Here is an 18,135-nt window from a genome sequence, read left to right as displayed (position 1 = left end):
CTACTGCACGGGACTGAAAGAAGCTGCAGAAGGTTGTAAATCGAGTCAGCTCCATCTTGGGCACTAGCCTACAAAGTACCCAGGACACCTTTAGAGAGTGGTGTCTCAGAAAGGCAGCGTCCATTATTAGAATCAGGTTTATTATCACCGGCATGTGACGTGAAATTTGTTAACTTAGGCTACGTCCACACTACGCCGGATAATTTTGAAAACGCCGGTTTCAAGTAAAAACGACAGGCGTACACACTAAGCGTTTTTCAAAATATCTCTGTCCATACTAACACAGATATTTGGGCGAATCTCCTCTACTGGGCACGCACAGGACACACAGAAAACAAGCGAAGAAGAAACGGTATACTTTGTGCGCGTTTGTCCAGTTACAGAGTAGAAAAACTTCAAAGGAATTGCTCTTGTCTCTCGCGCAGGAGGACTTAAAACTAAAAAAAAAACAAATGCTGGAGTGTATGTAGGCAACCGACAGGGAGTTCACGGACAGTATGACCCGGCTGACGACGAACACTGAAAAACTGATTAAGTCTGTTGCATTAATAAAGCACCTTGTTAAATGTATAAAATATGTCTGCATCAGTGTTATCTTGTATTTCCATACAATGTTACATTAGGCTGTTACACATCTATTGTCAGAGAAGTACTTGCATAAGTAGGTAAAGCACCTTCATACAAGCAAGGACAGAAAACAGGGCAAAGTGAGTGTATTTATTGACTCAGTAAGCTATGGGTCAAAGTATTTGGTGAGTACATTTCTAGCTCTTCTGGCTTCAGTCTCGTTGCCCTCTGTTCTGAAATTGTTAGGTTATGTGGGGGGTTGCGTTCAAGAAAACAATGAAATGCCGCGCTGCGGCAATCTGTTCCGGCATGTCATGACAGCGTTTTTAAATAGTCAAAAAGGCTCACTTTACAATTTAACTCTCACACTGTTCACACCGACTGCGCGTTATAACAGCCGTACGGCAGTGCTTGCACAGTACCAAGCAGAAGCAGAAAAAGCGTTGTTGTTGTGGTGTTGTCATGTCAGCATTTTTAAGTCTCTCCGTTTACCCCGTACACACTACAACAGATATTAGGCATTTTCAGATTTATTCACTCTGGAGACAGTTTCTGAAAAACTCCGTTTTCGGGGGATGAAAACGCCGCTTTAGTGTGGACGGAAGGTCAAAACGAAGAGAAAAAGCTTTGTTTTGAAAATTATCTGGCGTAGTGTGGACGTAGCCTGAGCAGCAGCAGTTCAATGCAATACATAACCTAGCAGAGACAGAAAAAATCTAATAAATAAAATAAAACATAATAATAAATAAACAAGTAAATCAATTACGTATATTGAATAGATTAGTAAAAAAAGTGCAAAAACAAAATACTGTATATTAAAAAAAGTGAGGTAGTGTCCAAAGCTTCAAAGTCCATTTAGGAATCAGATGGCAGAGGGGAAGAAGCTGTTCCTGAATCACTGAGTGTGTGCCTTCAGGCTTCTGTATCTCCTACCTGATGGTAACAGTGAGAAAAGGGCATGCCCTGGGTGCTGGAGGTCTTTAATAATGGACGCTGCCTTTCTGAGACACCGCTCCTTGAAGATGTCCTGGGTATATTGTAGGCTAGTGCCCAAGATGGAGCTGACTAGATTTACAGCCTTCTGCGGCTTCTTTCGGTCCAGTGCAGTAGCCCCTCCATACCAGAGAGCATTCTGACCAGCCTGTCAGAACGCTCTCCACTGTACAACTATAGAAGTTTTTGAGCGTATTTGTTTAAGTGCCAAGTCGCTTCACACTCCTAATAAAGTATAGCTGCTGTCTTGCTTTCTTTAAGACTATATCAATATGTTGGGACCAGGTTAGATTCTCAGAGATCTTGACACCCAGGAACTTGAAGCTGCTCACTCTCTCCACTTCTAATCCCTCTATGAGGATTGGTATGTGTTCCTTCCTCTTATCCTTCCGGAAGTCCACAATCAGCTCTTCCGTCTTACTGACATTGAGTGCCAGGTTGTTGCTGCGGCACCACTCCACTAGTTGGCATATCTCACTCCTGTACGCCTTCTCATCACCACTAACAATGGTTGTATCATCAGCAAATCAGTAGCTGGTATTTGAGCCCCAGCACCCAGGGCATGCCCTTTTCTCACTGTTACCATCAGGTAGGAGATACAGAAGCCTGAAGGCACACACTCAGCGATTCAGGAACAGCTTCTTCCCTCTGCCATCCGATTCCTAAATGGACATTGAAGCTTTGGACACTACCTCACTTTTTAAAAAATATACAGTATTTCTGTTTTTGCACATTTTTTCAATCTATTCAATATACGTAATTGATTTACTTGTTTATTTATTATTATGTTTTGTTTTATTTATTACTATTTTTTTCTCTCTGCTGGATTATGTATTGAATTGAACTGCTGCTGCTAAGTTTACAAATTTCATGTCACATGCCAGTGATAATAAACCTGATTCTGAATACCCAAGTAGAAATTCCACTCCTCCCACATTTCGCAAGCTAAATTAATGAGGGCAGCATAAATTGAAATAAAGTTTTCAATCTTTCAACTCAGTGAGAACAAGCATTGAATATTTGAACTAAGCACCAGATTTTTGATTTTTGAGATTTTTGACAGCAAAACGATCAAATCTAAAATATACAACAGTACACCACAGGAACAGGCCCTTCGGCCTACAATGTTGTGCCAAACTAAGTAAACTAGTAACTAAATGCCTAATTAAATAAACTATTCCATCTGCTTACACATTGTGCATATTCCTCTGCTTTCTGCACATCCTGTGCCTACTTTCGAGCTTCTTAAATGCCTCTATCATATTTGCCTCCATTACCTCCCCTGGCAGTGCATTCCAGACACCAACCAGTCTCTGTAAAAATAAAAATTCTTGCCCCACACATCTTTGAATTTTGCCCCTTTCACCTTAAATGCATTTCAGCCCAAAGAAAAATATACTGACTCTCTATTATACGCCTCTCATAACCTTACAACTTCTATCAGGTCACTGTTCAGCCATCATCACTTTTTGGAAACAACCAGTTTACCTAATTTCTCCTTGTAGCACATGCCCACTAATCCAGATTCTACATGTATAACAAAATATTAAAATTATTAGCTGTATCCCATGAATAGGGGAATTCTACATAATGTGGTGAAATATTTGATTTTCCATTCTGTATTTGCATCCACAATCTCCCACTTTGTATAAGGATTCAATGGGTCATCCATATGAAGTTGATGTAACTCAATGCTGGACAAAGAAGCTTGAGAGATGTGGCTTCTCCACTTGTGGTGAAGATTTTCAGCTAGCAGCTTTTGATCAGTTCCCTACATTAAGTTCACAGCCTCAAAATATAAGGACATCCCTTTAGAATAAAGACAAGGAAGAATTTCTATAGCCAGAGGGTGGTGTTTCTGTGGAATTCATTGCCACACATGGCTGTGGAGACCAAGCATTTGGTATATTTAAATTGGAGGTTGATAGGTTCTTGATTAGTAAAGGCATCAAAGGTTACAGAGAGAAGGTAGGAGAACAGGGTAGAAGGGGAAAAGAAATCAGCCATGATCAAATTCAGGAGCAGACTCAATGGACCAAAAGGCCTAACCCTGCTCCTACATCTTATGGATTGACTCTGCAGGTTGTTATTTCAACATAATAAGGATAGGAACACACCTAACGTGGGTTAGTTGTGTACAGTTTCTGTCATATTTATGTTAAGGTGGCATTTGAGGCAAGGAACATTTACTTGCACCAACAACATCAGCACAAGCAAGACCAGATGTATTGTGTATGAATGACCCATAAATGTAAAGAAGCTGCTGGCTGAACTGTCAACTGTATTCAGCTGCTGGAAGTGCAAGGACCAGCACAACCGTACATAATGTCTGCTCCTGCATTTGATCATGGCTGATTTCTTTCCCCTCTCTACCCTGTTCTCTTGCCTTCTCCCTGTAGCCTTTGATGCCTTTACTAATCAAGAACCTATCAACCTCAACTGCACATAATGTGTTGTCTCTGTATCACTAATACCAGGTAGTTTATTTATGTTGGGTCTTACAGTTTTCTAGCAACAGTCCCCACATACGTGAAGCTCAGAGCCAGTGCACATACAAGTCAACATGGGCAGCTATCATGGTAATTTATTTTCCCAACTGCAGTTCTATTACTGCTTCACACTGTTTTGGTGAAAGTTCAAGCAAACATACTTTGCTGGGTTGGGCTCTCAGTGCAAACACCAACTGCTCTACTGAAATAGATACTGTGATTGCCTGGGTAAGCAAATTTTCAGCTGGAGATTGACGATGTCAGTAATGTCCAGATTAATGAAGCAGGGGGAAGCACAGAGTCATGGGGAAGTCCATATTAAGCTACAATGATCTCCAAGCTGTATTCAGAACTGATCAGACAACAGATCTGACCCTGATGTGCCCCTTCCCCAGATTAATAATTGTTATTAACCACATCTGCACAATTATATTCTAATCAACATCAATAGCATGGACATCCAGAGACATCCTCTGGAAAAGAAAATTAGTGATTAAGTACTGAATTAGCAGGCATCAAAACTGCCTTCCATGGCCTATTCCACTGACATGCATGCCAGTCCTGTAATGCCAATCTAATCTTATTTCTATTCTTCAAACACAAAATTTAAAATTATTTAAGTATAAAACAGGCTTTAATTTTCAGTTTTTTTTACTACAATTTGGGGAAATTTTACTGATCAATAGAAATCACTAAATAAACAAAATAAAAACAGTTCACTATATAATCATCCAGATTGTTGATACAGATGATAAACAACAATGCAGAGCACAGCTCTCTGCAACACACTATTAGTCACAAGCTTCAAGTCAGAGAGGGAACTATCTCCTACCACTTTCTAGATTCTCCCACGAAGCCAATGTTGAATCAAATTTATTACCTCATCCTGAATGGCAAATGGCTGTACCTTCTTGACCAACCTCCCATGTGGGACTTGGTCAAAGGCCTTGTTAAAGAGCATATAGACAACATCCACTTCCTTTCCTTCATCAACTTTCCTGATAATCTCTTTGAAAAACTCTATAAAATTGGGTAGACATAACTGAAAAGGCACAAAAGTCACAATGACTATCCTTAATCAAGCCCTGTATTGAAATACAGTGGATTCCAATTAACTAGGACACATGGCGGTCAGTACATTCTGAACCAATTAAGTGGCTGCCCCAATTAGCTAGAGTTTCATGGAAATAGTTAAAAGGCTATAAAAATACAAACTACTATTTCACTATACTTAAATGGAAAACAGAACAAATTAGAACACTACCAATACTACTACAGTACAATAAAAATGTGTGTTTGTTTCAAATAGCTATCAACTATGGAATTCGAAGTTCAGAAGTTCAAGGTTTAAAGTAAAATTCATTACCAGAGTACATACATGTCACCACATACAACCCTGAGATTCTTTTTCCCGTGGGCATACTTAACAAATCTATAGAATAGTAACTGTAAACTGTAAACACCAGGAACTGTAAACAAACTGTACAAATACAGATAATAAATAAACAGCAATAAATAACGAGCATGAAATAACACTATAACTGAATCCTTAAATGAGTGTAGCTATCCCCTTTTGTTCACAAGCCTGATGGTTGAGGGGTTGTAACTGCTCTTGAACCTGCTTGTGCAAGTCCTGAGGCACCAGTGCCTTCTACCTAACGGCAGCAGTGAGAAACAAGCATGGCCTGGGTGGTGAGGATCTTTGATGATGGATGTTGCTTTTCTACAGTAACATTTCATGAAGATGTGCTCAGTGGTTGGGAGGGCTTTACTTGTGATGTGCTGAGCCAAATCCACTACACTTTGTAGGATTTTCCACTCAAAGGCATTGGTATTTCCATACCAGGCCATGACGCAGCCAGTAAGCACACTTTCCACCACACATCTATTAAAGTTGACCGAGGTTTCCAATGACATGCCAAACTTCCACAGACTCCTGAGGAAGTAGATGTGCTGTCAGGTTGCTTCACAGTATTTATATGATGGGTCCAGGACAGGTTCGCTGAGATAGTGTCACCCAGGAATTAAAGTTACTGACCCTCTCCATCTCTGATCCTCTGATGATTACTGGCTCATGGACCTCTGGCTTCCCTTTCCTAAGGTCTACAATCAGATCCTTGGTCTTACTGACATAGAGTGAGAGGTTGTTGTTATTACACCACTGAGACAGGTTTTCAATCTCACTCCTGTATGCTGATTCATCTCCACCTTTGATACAGTCCACAACAGTGGTGTCATCAGCAAATTTGTATATGGTGTTGGAGCTGTACTTAGCCACAGTGTACACTGCATGTCTGTTTGATTGACTGGTGCAGATAATGACTATGTTCATACAATGCTTTCGATGATTGCATCCTCCAAATTTCCATTTTCATTGTAGCAATCAAGATGATTGTCATTATCTTCATATTTGTCGTGGTTCCTAACTTGCCGAAGAGGTGAAATTGTTTTATTTTCACCCTTGCTCATTTCTAGCATCTCCAAACCTGAATGCTTGAAATTGCAGTGAGCAAAACAGTTCTGAATTGTCTCTCTGTTTATTTATTAACTATCAGTGACAAAAATCACTGCTCTTTGAACAGAAACACAGACAACTAACGCTATTTAAAAATTATTCACTCTAAGCACGTGTAGTGTCTAAAGGCCACACAAGGGCACACGACTGATGCTGGTTAGAAACTGTCTAATAACGGTCTCCTGTCTCAATTAAGGGCATAGTGTTCCAAATAAATGAAGGGAATCCCAGCTATTTTCTGTATTAGTATTGTTCTTTAAGTGTCAACTCAATTAAGTGGCTGCCCCGATTTACCAATGGCCCAATTAACCAGAATCAGCTGTACTTGTATATCCAGTTCCTAAAAATACCTTCCAATAACTTTCCCACTACTGACACCAGGCTCACTGGCCTATTCTTGGAGCCTTTGTTGATCAGTGGAACAACACTAGCCATGCTCCAGTCCTCTTCCACCTCTCCCGTGGATTAGGGCATTTTAAATACCTCTGCCAGAACACTGGCTGGTAATTTCTGTACCAGCTTCCCACAAGGTTCAAGGGGTCACCTTATTAGGTCCTGTGGATTTATCCATCTTAATTTGCTTCAAGAAAGCAATCACCTCTTCTTCTGTATTCCATAGATGGTTCATGACCCTAATGCTGCTTTGCTTCAGTTCTTAGACTCTGTGCCAGCTCCCAAGTAAATATAGGTGCAAAAAAATCCACTTAAGACCTCCCCCATCTCTTTCAGCACCATGCATAGATGATCATCCTGATTTTCAAGAGGACAAATGTTGTTCCTTTCTGCCCTTTTGCTCATAATATATCTGTAGAAGCCCTTGGAATTCTCCTTCACCTTATCTGCTACAGCAGCTCATGCCTTCTTTTAGCGTTCTTGATTTCCCTCTTAAGTATTCTCTTGCATTTCTTATGCTCCTCAGCTATCTCATTTGTTCCTACCTGTCTATACCTGCTTTGCACCTTCTTTTTCTTAACCAGGGCCTCACTATCTTTCGAAAACCCTAAACCTGTTATCCTTGCCTTTCATTCTGACAGGAACATACAAACTTTGAACTCTCAAATTTCACTCTTGAAAGCCTCCCACTTAACAAGTACACCCTTTGCCAAAAAAACAACCTGCCCCAATCCTTTCTGATGCCATCAAAATTAGCCTTTCTCCAAGCTAGAATCTCAATCCAAGGACCAGTCCTGTTTTTCACCAAAACGGCAGGTTGAGTCAATGATAAGGAAGGCAAATAAAACGTTAATACCCATTTTGAGAGAACTAAAATGTAAAAGCAAGGATGTAATGCTAAGACTTTATAAGGCATTGGTCAGACTGCACTTGAAGTTTTGGGCCCCTTATCTTCAAAAATATGTGCCAACATTGGAGAGGGTCCAGAGGAGGTTCACAAGAATGATTCTGTGAATGAAAGGGTTAACATATTTGGAGATTAACAGATCTGAGCCTGTACTCCCTGGAGTTTAGAAGAATGAGGGGGGGATCGCACTGAAACCAATCAAATATTGAAAGGCCGAGGTAGAGTGGCTGTGGAGAGGATGTTTCCTATACTGGGTGAGTACAGGACCAGAGAGCACAGCCACAGAATAGAGGGACCACCATTTAGAACAGAGATGAGGAATAATTTTTTTAGCCAGAGGATGGTGAATTTATGGAATTCATTACTACAAACAGCTGTGGAGGAAAGTCATTGGATATATTTAAAGCAGAGGTTGACAGGTTCTTGTTTAGTCAGGACATCAAAAGTTACAGGGAGAAGGCAGGAGAATGGGGTCGAGAAGAGTAATAGATCAGTCATGATGGAATAATGGAACAATTTCAAGGGGCTAAATGGTCTCATGGACGCAGGAGGGAAGTGTTAGATTGATCTGGTAGTAGGTTAAAATGTTGATACAAGACCGTCAGTCGAACAGCTTGTAGTGTGCTGTAGTGTTCAATGTTCAATGTCATCTTCAATTCCTCTGCAAGATCTTCACTTTCTTTTATACTCCCACACATCTTTTGGCTTCTGCTCCATTTCTGCCCATGCTTCCCCTCCGCCCCATCACCTTCGGGTAACTACCTAGCACATCGCGCAGTCAAATGGGAATGGTGAGAAGTCTCCGCGCACGTCTCACAAGGCATATTCAACATTTTAAAGCAAAATGCGAGGTCTGCATGGTTGATATATACTCCAGGTAGGAAGCTTTAATAGTGGGAAAAAAATCTAAAAATTATTTTCAAAGTAGGCCCTCAGGGTGTTTTATTCATATTTGGTTTGTTAAAAATGTTCAAGCCCAGTCCTTCCCTCTGTATTCTGCAGAGACCCATAAACCTCAGCACGTGTTCTCCTTGGCCTCACAAACTCTGTGTTCCCCAAAGTTAGCACTGAGCATTTGGCTGACTTCAAGAGCTCTGGAATTGCTCCCCTAATCTCTCCAACTGTTTATTAAAGTGATCACTCAAACTAATCTCTGACTACATTTCTGCTCACCCAGCCACATCATCCTTATGTAGCTCAATGTCAAATTTACTTTATACTTTATTGTCGCCAAACAATTGATACTAGAACGTACAATCATCACAGCGATATTTGATTCTGAGCTTCCCGCTGCCTGGATTACAAATCGATAGTAAATATTAAACATTTAAATTATAAATCATAAATAGAAAATAGAAAAATGGAAAGTAAGGTAGTGCAAAAAAACCGAGAGGCAGGTCCGGATATTTGGAGGGTACGGCCAGATCTGGGTCAGGATCCATTCAGCAGTCTTATCATGGCTGGAAAGAAGCTGTTCCCAAATCTGGCCGTACAAGTCTTCAAGCTCCTGAGCCTTCTCCCAGAGGGAAGAGGGACGAAAAGTGTGTTGGCTGGGTGAGTCGTGTCCTTGATTATCCTGGCAGCACTGCTCTAACAGTGCGCAGCGTAAAGTGAGTCCAAGGACGGAAGATTGGTTTATGTGATGTGCTGCGCCATGTTCACAATCTTCTGCAGTTTCTTCCGGTCTTGGACAGGACAACTTCCATACCAGGTTGTGATGCACCCTAGAAGAATGCTTTCTACAGTGCATCTATAAAATTTAGTGAGGGTTTTAGGGGACAGGCCAAATTTCTTTAGTTTTCTCAGGAAGTAAAGGCGCTGGTGGGCCTTCTTGGCAGCGGACTCTGCTTGGTTGGTCCAAGTCAGGTCATTTGTGATATTGACCCCGAGGAACTTAAAGCTTTTGACCTGCTCCACTTGCGCACCACCAATGTAAATTGGGTCGTACGGTCCGCTCCTCCTTCTGAAGTCAACAACCAATTCCTTTGTCTTGCTGACGTTGAGGGATAGGTTATTGTCTTCGCACCATGCCACCAGGTTCTTAATTTCCTCTCTGTACTCAAACTCATTATTACCTGAGATACGGCCTACAATTGTTGTGTCATCAGCAAACTTATATATTGAGTTCGATAGAAACGTGGCTACACAATCACGGGTGTACAGTGAGTACAGCGAGTACAGCAGGGGGCTGAGTACACAGCCTTGTGGGGCACCGGTGCTCAGAATGATTGTAGAGGAGAGCTTGTCCCCTATTTTTACAGCCTGGGTCCTGTCTGTGAGGAAGTTGAAGATCCAGCTGCAGATCTGAGTGCTAAGGCCCAGGTTCCGGAGCTTAGGAATCAGTTTATTTGGAATGATGGTATTAAAGGCAGAGCTGTAGTCAATGAAAAGGAGCCTTACGTATGCGTCTTTATTTTCCAGGTGTTCTAAGGAGGAGTGTAGGGCCAGAGAGATGGCATCTGCCATTGACCTGTTGCTCTGGTAGGTGAATTACAAAGCGTCAAGGTTGACTGGTAGGCTGTGGTTGATGTGTGCCATAACCAATTGCACTTCATAGCAATTGATGTCAGAGCCACAAGTCAATAGTCATTCAGGCATGCCACCTTGTTCTTCTTCGGCACTGGGATTATTGCTGCCTTCTTAAGACATGAGGGGATCTTAGACTGAAGCAAGGAGCAGTTGAAGATGTCAGCAAACACTCCAGCTAGCTCGCTTGCACAGACCCAGAAAACCCATCCCAGAGAACCCGTCCTTGTTAAATCTCCTGCCACTCCAGTACATTTGGTGTTGAAGTAACTACACAAAGGCAAGTGTGTCAAATGATATCACCACCCATCTTGCATTGACATGAGAGTAAAATATCGCCTCACCTCCTGATTGAACTTGCAGTTCAAGGTACACCAACCGATCTGCATAAGCCCCTGAGAGGAGATCAAGACTTCATACATCCACTTGCCTGTGATACAAGAATCAAAGGACAAGGTGAGCTGGATATCATAACAGCAGCAAATAAAGCATGCAGGATTTACATCTTCTCACAAGTCACACATATGTATTAGACCTTTGCATCATAATCTCAAACTGTAGAATAACAGCTGTCTGTAAATGACTCAAAAACATGGAATCAATGTAGATGTTGTAACTGAAAACTGGAAAGAGAAAATTGATGAACTGAATTCCTATCTGGACAACTATTTTGTTTTTTTTCTAATACAAGTTACAATGTGGGGTAATAGCAGGCAAAAATGAAAAATTTGATTTTAAAAATGATATTCATTTTTACTTAGCTCGCTGCAGTTCACTCTCTATTTCCCTGTGCTGATTTAAGTTCACTGACCTAAAAACTATCAGCCATATCTTCCCCTTGCCACCACTCTATGCATTTTGCGGGAATCACTTACTTTGTGACTCCCTGGTCTGCACTGCAATTCCACCGCCCCCCCCCCCCCCATCACCACCACTTCCTGAAACCCACAGCACTTTCCCATGTAGTTGGAGTAGATGTAACACCTACCCTTTCAGTTCTTCCCTTCAGACCATCCAATCAGCCGAACAATCACTCCAGCTACAACAGTGATTCTTCCAACCTAGTGTACTGCAATCAATGCACACAATGGGATCACCTCTACACTGGAGAAGTCAAACACAAATTGTGGGCTCACTGTACAGAGCACCTGAGTTCAGTCCGCAGGGGTGATGCAGAGCTTCCTGTTACATGCCACTTTAATTCTCATTCCCACTCCCCTTCTACCTGTCTGTCTGTCCGTGGTCTTTTCCACTGCCATAATCAAGCCCAACAAGAAAAAAATGTCCTCTTTTCTGTCTTGGCAATTGAAACTTTTTGCAACAAACTTTTAATTCTCTGACTTCAGGCAAACTGCTCTCCAATTATTTCTCACCCCATTCTTTTAACTGCCTTACTAATGGTCAGTACTCGTGGGTCTTATTAGCTGATCTGTCTTAACTTACTGCCATATGGTCTTTACCTTGCACATTACCCCTCCCCTTTAGCTCTACAATGAAAACTATAACTCCTACACTTTTCCCACAGTTTGAAGAAAGTCACTGATCCCAAAGTATTGACTGGTTTCTCATTCCATAGATTTTGCTTAACTGCCCAACTACTTCCAGCACATTTGTACCAATCCGTCGTTGATGGCATCAAGCTTTGAGTAGTATTGGAACTGCACTCACTAAAGAAGCTTGTTCCTCTGAGTACCTGGTTTGTGTTGCTGATGGTGAAAAGGCTTGGGGATGACTGAGATCTCAACCTGCTTTTGCAGCCACAATGAGATTGATCCATAAGACCATAAGGCATAGGAGCAAAATTAGGCCATTTGGTCCATCGAGTCTGCTGTGCCATTCAATCATGGCTGATCCTTTTTTTCCCTCCCCAGACTTCTCCCCATAACCTTTGATGCCATGTCTAATAAAGAAATCATCAAACTCTGCCCTAAATACACCAAATGATCTGGCCTCCACAACTGCCTGTGGTAACAAATTCCACAATTTCACCAGCCTCTGGCTAAAGAAATTTCTCCACATCTCTGTTTTAAATGGACGCTCCTCTTTAAGATGTAGGAGCAGAATTAGGCCATTCAGCCATCAAGTCTGCTCCACCATTCCATCATGGCTCATCCTGGATCCCACACAAGCCCATACACCTGGCTTCTCGCCATATCCTTTGATGCCCTGACCGATCAACTTCTGTCTTAACTATATGCATGGACCTGGCCTCCCCCACAGTCTGTGGCAGAGCATTCCATAGATTTACTATTCTCTGGCTAAAATAATTCCTCCTTTCCTCTGTTCTAAAGGGTCAACCCTCAATTTTGAGGTTGTAACCTCTAGTTCTGGATACCCCCACCATAGGAAACATCCTCTCCACATTCACCCTATCTAGTCCTTAATCCTTTCAACATCTGGTAGGTTTCAATGAGATTCCTCCCCCCCCCCCACCCCACCCCGCATTCTTCTCAATTCCAGTGAGTACAGGCCCAAAGTTACCAAATACTCCTCATATGTTAAACCCTTCATTCCCGGGATCATCCTCGTGAACCTCCTCTGGACTCTGTCCAATGACAATACATCTTTTCTGAGATAGGGGCTCAAAACTGTTGACAATACTTCAAGTGCCGCCTGACTAGTGTCTTATAAAGCCTCAGCATTATCTGCTTGCTTTTATATTCTATTCCCCTTGAAATAAATGCCAATATTGTATTTGCCTTCTTTACCACAGACTCAACCTGCAAATTAATCTTCTGGGAGTCTTGCACAAGGATTCCCAAGTCCCTTTGCACCTCTTGATGTTTAAACCTTCTTTCCATTTAGATAATAGTCCACACCAAAATGCTTTATCGTACATTTCCCAACACTGTTTCCATCTGCCACTTTTTTGACCAATTTTCCAATTTGTCTAAATCCTGTTGCAATCGTATTGCATCCTCAGCACTACTTACCCCTCCACCTACCTTTGTATCATCTGCAAACTTTGCCACAAAGCCATCATTTCCATTACCTAAATCATTGACAAGCCATGTGAAAAGGAGTGGTCCCAATACTGACCCCTGAGGAACACCACTAGTCACAGGCAGCCAACCAGAAAAGGCCCCTTTTATTCACACTTGCTGCCTCCTGTGGCTGTGAATCTTGTCCTAGACTCCCCCAGCATGGGAAACATCCTTTCCACTTTTACTCTGTCTGGGCCATTCAACATTTGAAAGGTTTCAATGAGATGCCCTCCTTATCCTTCTAATTTCCAGCGAGCAGAGACCCAGAGTTATCAAACATTTCTTATATGATAACACTTTCATTCCTGGAATTATCTTGTGAACCTCCTCTGAACCCTCTCAAATGTCAGCATATTATTTCTGAGATGAGGAGACCAAAACTGTTCACAATACTCAAGGTGAAGCCTCACCAGTGTTTTATAAAGCCTCAACATCACATCCTTGCTCATATTCAGGACCTCTTGAAATGAATCCTAACACTGCATTTGCCTTCCTCACTACCGACTCAACTTGCAGGTTAACCTTTAGGGTATTCTGCACAAGGACTCCCAAGTCCCTGTTTATCTCAGATTTTTGGATTTTCTCCCCATTTAGAAAATAGTCTGCACATTTATTTCTACTACCAAAGTGCATGACCATGCGTTTTCCAATATTGTATTTTATTTGCCACCTTCTTGCCCAATCTCCTAATCTGTCTAAATCCTTCTGCAGCCTACCTGGTTCCTCAACACTACCTGCCCCTCCACCACTCGTCGTATCACCTGCAAACTTGATAACAAAGCCATCTATTCAATCACCTAAATCATTGATATATGGCATAAAAAGAAGCGGTCCCAACACCGACCCCGGTGGAACACCAACATCCAGCTGAGTTCTGGTCAGTAATAACTCACAGGACATTGATGGTGGTGGTGAAGGTTGTAGTGATGGTGGGGGAGGGGGGGCAGAGTTCATAGGCAATGCCAATAAATGTCCAGCCTAGACCATTGTCCCCCTCCCTTTGGTTATGGTCATTGTCTGGAATGAATGCGAATAGCCATTTATTAACATGACTAGATCCTATGCTGTGCAGCCAATGGCTGCTTAATTTCCTGAAGAGTTACGAATGGAATTGAAAATTCTGTAATCATTAATAAACCTCCACTTCCGACTTTGTGATTAAAGGAAATTTATTGACAAAGTGTCTGAAAATGGTTGGGCCCAGGTTACTGCCCCAGGAAGTTCTCAGCTGGAATGACAAGAATTCCAACAACTACTGGGACAGATTGAAGCAGGGGGTTATTGTGGGGAGAATAAAATTGGATTAGATTAGAATTAGGTGCTGAACAGACATAGCAAAATGGTCACTGGTGAACAGAGTTGATGAGCAAGTGCTGCTTGGAAGCACTGCCAAGAATAACTCATGAGCGGTAATGAGCTGGAATGCATTTGTCCTGCTTTGTGTGAACAAGATGTACCTCGGCAATTCTGCACGTTGTCAAGTGGATGTCAACACTGTAACTGTACTAGAACAGCCTGGGTGAGAGTACAGCCAGATCTGGAACACTAATCTTCATTACCACGGCTAGGATGCTTCATAATCTTCAAATCTTTGTAATCTTCAAATCTTCATTACCACGGCTAGGATGCTTCATAATCTTTCCTGCATTGGTGCTAACAACTTTATACTGAATTCACGGAGTGAATAAAATTGAATGGCGACCTGTTTCCAAGATGGTTGGAAACTTGGGATTATTTAAAATCTACATTAATAATTTTGATGTACTGTATTACAATTGTCCTGCCACCTAGACTTAAATGCATGAGAAATTACAGAAGATACAAAGGGGTAAAGGGAGATTAAGAAAAAGGCGAGGAATTGACACGCAAATACGACGTTGCTTATAGACAATATACTCATATTGGGAGGAAGAACAGAAAGACTCTATTAAAGGACAACTACCAAACATTGGCATTGAATGAGATTCCAGTGCTCCCTGCATACACACCACAAATACAGGTGCAGTTTTTAATGCATGGAGCAGATGAACAAGAGGAAAGAAACTCTGCTGTTATATAGGACTTATGTGAGACTACACTTGGGAATACATACTTACTCTGAGGCAGAGGTAAGGCTTACTGGGTTGACTTCTGGGAAGTGGAGAAGCCAATTAAAAAACATCAAGTACAAAGGAAAATGTGGCTGGGTTTTAGAAGAAAGAAAGATATAACTAAGGGGTTATACTGGGTGTGTACTACAATATAATTTTCCTTAAATTGTTTGTCCAGAAATAAGGGCCATAGAGTTTCAAGAGGTCTTTCAGGTCTAAAATTCAAAGTTCAAAGTAAATTTATTATCAAAGTACATATATGTCACCATACACAACCTTGAGGTTCATTTTCTTGCGGGCATACTCAATAAACTCATAAGAGAATTACTGAAAGTCTACACTAACTTGGGTGTTCAATCAGTGAGCAAACAACAAACTGTAAATACAAAAAGAAATAATAATAATAAATATGTAAGCAATAAATATCGTGAATATGAGATGAGTCCTTGAAAGTGAGTCCATAGGTTGTGGGAACATTTCAATGATGAGGGCAAGTGAAATTATCCCCTTTAGTTCCACAGCATGATGGTTGAGGGGTAATATCTATTCCTGAACCTGGTGGTGTGAGTGCTGAGGCTCCTGTACCTTCTTCCTAATGGCAGCAGCGAGAAGAGAGCATGGTGGATGTTCCTGATGATGGATACTGCTTTCCTGCAACAACGCTTTGTGTAGATGAAGCCTTTACCAGTGATAAACTAGGCTGTATCACTACTTCATGTAAGAGTTTCCATTCAAGGGCATTAGTGTTTCCATACCAGGCTGTGATGCAGCCAGTCAATATACTCTCCAACACATATCTATAGAAGTTTATCAAGGTTTTAGATAACATGCCGAATCTTCGCAAACTCTGAAGGAAATCAAGGCGCTGCCATGCTTTCTTTGTAACTGCACTCCTGCTGGGCCCACGAGGAATATGAACATACTAACAGACTGCTAGCTTTGGGAATCCTTGAGAAATACATATAATGACAGTTGTTTTTAATCCAAGAACATGTGAGAATTAAAATGGAAAGTGGAACTGAGGAGGATTATCCGATATGATCTTGATGAGTGCCAGACCAGTCGTGCCGTAGGTACTCAGATCTCTTATGTTATCAGCCAGTAAATTCAGAGATGCTCAGAGGACAGACTGATGGAGCATTTATCTCAGTGAGTTATAATGTTGGTACATTTTACTATGGTAGATGGGGGCAAGGCAATGGAAAAGAAGGATGAGAATTTTACAACCAAAATACTATTTAATTGAGAAACAGTGTAAATCGCAAAGGGAAGTCTTAACGAGTGAATATGATGGGTAGTTTGGACATGGATAGCAGAACTTGGATGATATTGTTTAAAGGTCATCTAGTTTGCAGAAAGGGGGAGATTGGCCAGAGGTGCACTAGATAAAATCAACCTGAGGTAATTAAAGTATGGGCAAGGATTTTAGCAACTGATGAGTTGGGGGAGGCAGGGGGAGTTAAATGGTCTTATAGTGGTGGAGATTGGTGGTCTCAGCAATAACATGGATCTGTAGCCTCGAACTCTCTAGAGAATCAGATAAGAACATCAAAATTGGAAGAGACTGATTAGCCACTCTAGCTAGGTAGCTGAGTTTATGGACATTGTGTAATGCAGCATGCAAACAGGCCTTTGGCCCAAATTGTCCATACCAGCCTTCAATTTGTTTGTATTTGGCCCTATCCCTCTTACCCCTGTACTTTTCCAAATGTCTTTTAAGCGTTGTTATTGTACCTGCCTCAAACACTGTTTCTGGTAACTCATTCTATACACTCACAACCCACAACCTATGGACTCACTACAATGATCCAGTGTCAGATCATTTTGAGAGCGAGGCAGGACCATCACTCACCTTTGTACACACACGAGGTGGCTCTGATTGAGCTAAAATTACTGTGGCCAACAACCTAAAAAAGGAGAAAAACAGAGCAAGTGCCATAATTATTCCTCAGCTACAAAAGGGAGGGTTACAGTAATCTCAAAGTAACTCTTTACATTCATGAAATAAAATGCAGGAATACTCAGGGGAACATTGAAAGTGGCAGTGAAGGAGTAGCAGTGTGGTCAGTCTGGATCTCAGGGCACGGCTCTGCCTCAGAATAGAGGGAGTGATATGAGAAGGAATTCCTTCAGCCAGAGGTTGGTGATCAGTGGAATTCGTTGCTACAGAGGGCTATGGAGGACAATCATTAGGTGCATTTAAAGCAAACAGGTTCTTAATTGTTAAGAGGGTTAAGGGTTACTGGGAGAAGGCAGAAAAATGGGGTTGTAGAAAACATCAGTCATGGAGCAGACTCAATTGGTCAAATGGCCTAATTCTGCTCCTTCAAAGATTCAGTGCAAAAGAATGGGTGGTAGAAACCTCAGCAAGCATCTGTAACTAAGAATGACCAAGACCAGCAAATGCAGTAAAATTTAAATAAAGGTCACATCTGAGCTATGTTATTAGCTCAGACCAAGAAAAACATCTTCAAAGTCACTCCACGTTGAGTCAGCTAATCTCAGCTGTGAAATCTAAGTTGCCAATGCCATTTCTACTCAGCGACTATAAACCTCTCTTCTGCATCCTCCCCAAAATACAAGCATGTGAACCCTGGAGGAGAGCCAGATTTTAGTCAACATGATTTGCAGCATATTCAAAGAGCAGACCATTTGCTGCCAAATCAGATGG

The 18,135-nt window shown here is 41.6% G+C and overlaps 1 protein-coding gene across 3 annotated transcripts in view; it reads right to left on the bottom strand.

The window, feature by feature from the left end:
• Positions 1 to 18,135, bottom strand: part of LOC134356709 (E3 ubiquitin-protein ligase RNF123) — a 435,173-nt gene that overhangs the window by 369,340 nt on the left and 47,698 nt on the right. For all 3 annotated transcript variants that reach the window (XM_063067762.1, XM_063067763.1, XM_063067761.1), the window contains 2 exons: positions 17,317 to 17,371; positions 10,735 to 10,820 (listed from right to left, as the gene is read on the bottom strand). In XM_063067762.1, the coding sequence (XP_062923832.1) occupies positions 10,735 to 10,820; positions 17,317 to 17,371 (141 nt within the window). The remainder of the gene's footprint in view (positions 1 to 10,734; positions 10,821 to 17,316; positions 17,372 to 18,135) is intronic.

The sequence above is a fragment of the Mobula hypostoma genome, chromosome 15 (genome assembly GCF_963921235.1).
Source record: "Mobula hypostoma chromosome 15, sMobHyp1.1, whole genome shotgun sequence".
NCBI classification, from domain to species: domain Eukaryota; kingdom Metazoa; phylum Chordata; class Chondrichthyes; order Myliobatiformes; family Myliobatidae; genus Mobula; species Mobula hypostoma.
Note: the sequence above shows the minus strand (reverse complement) of the source record. Positions and strands in the feature narration are given on the sequence as shown.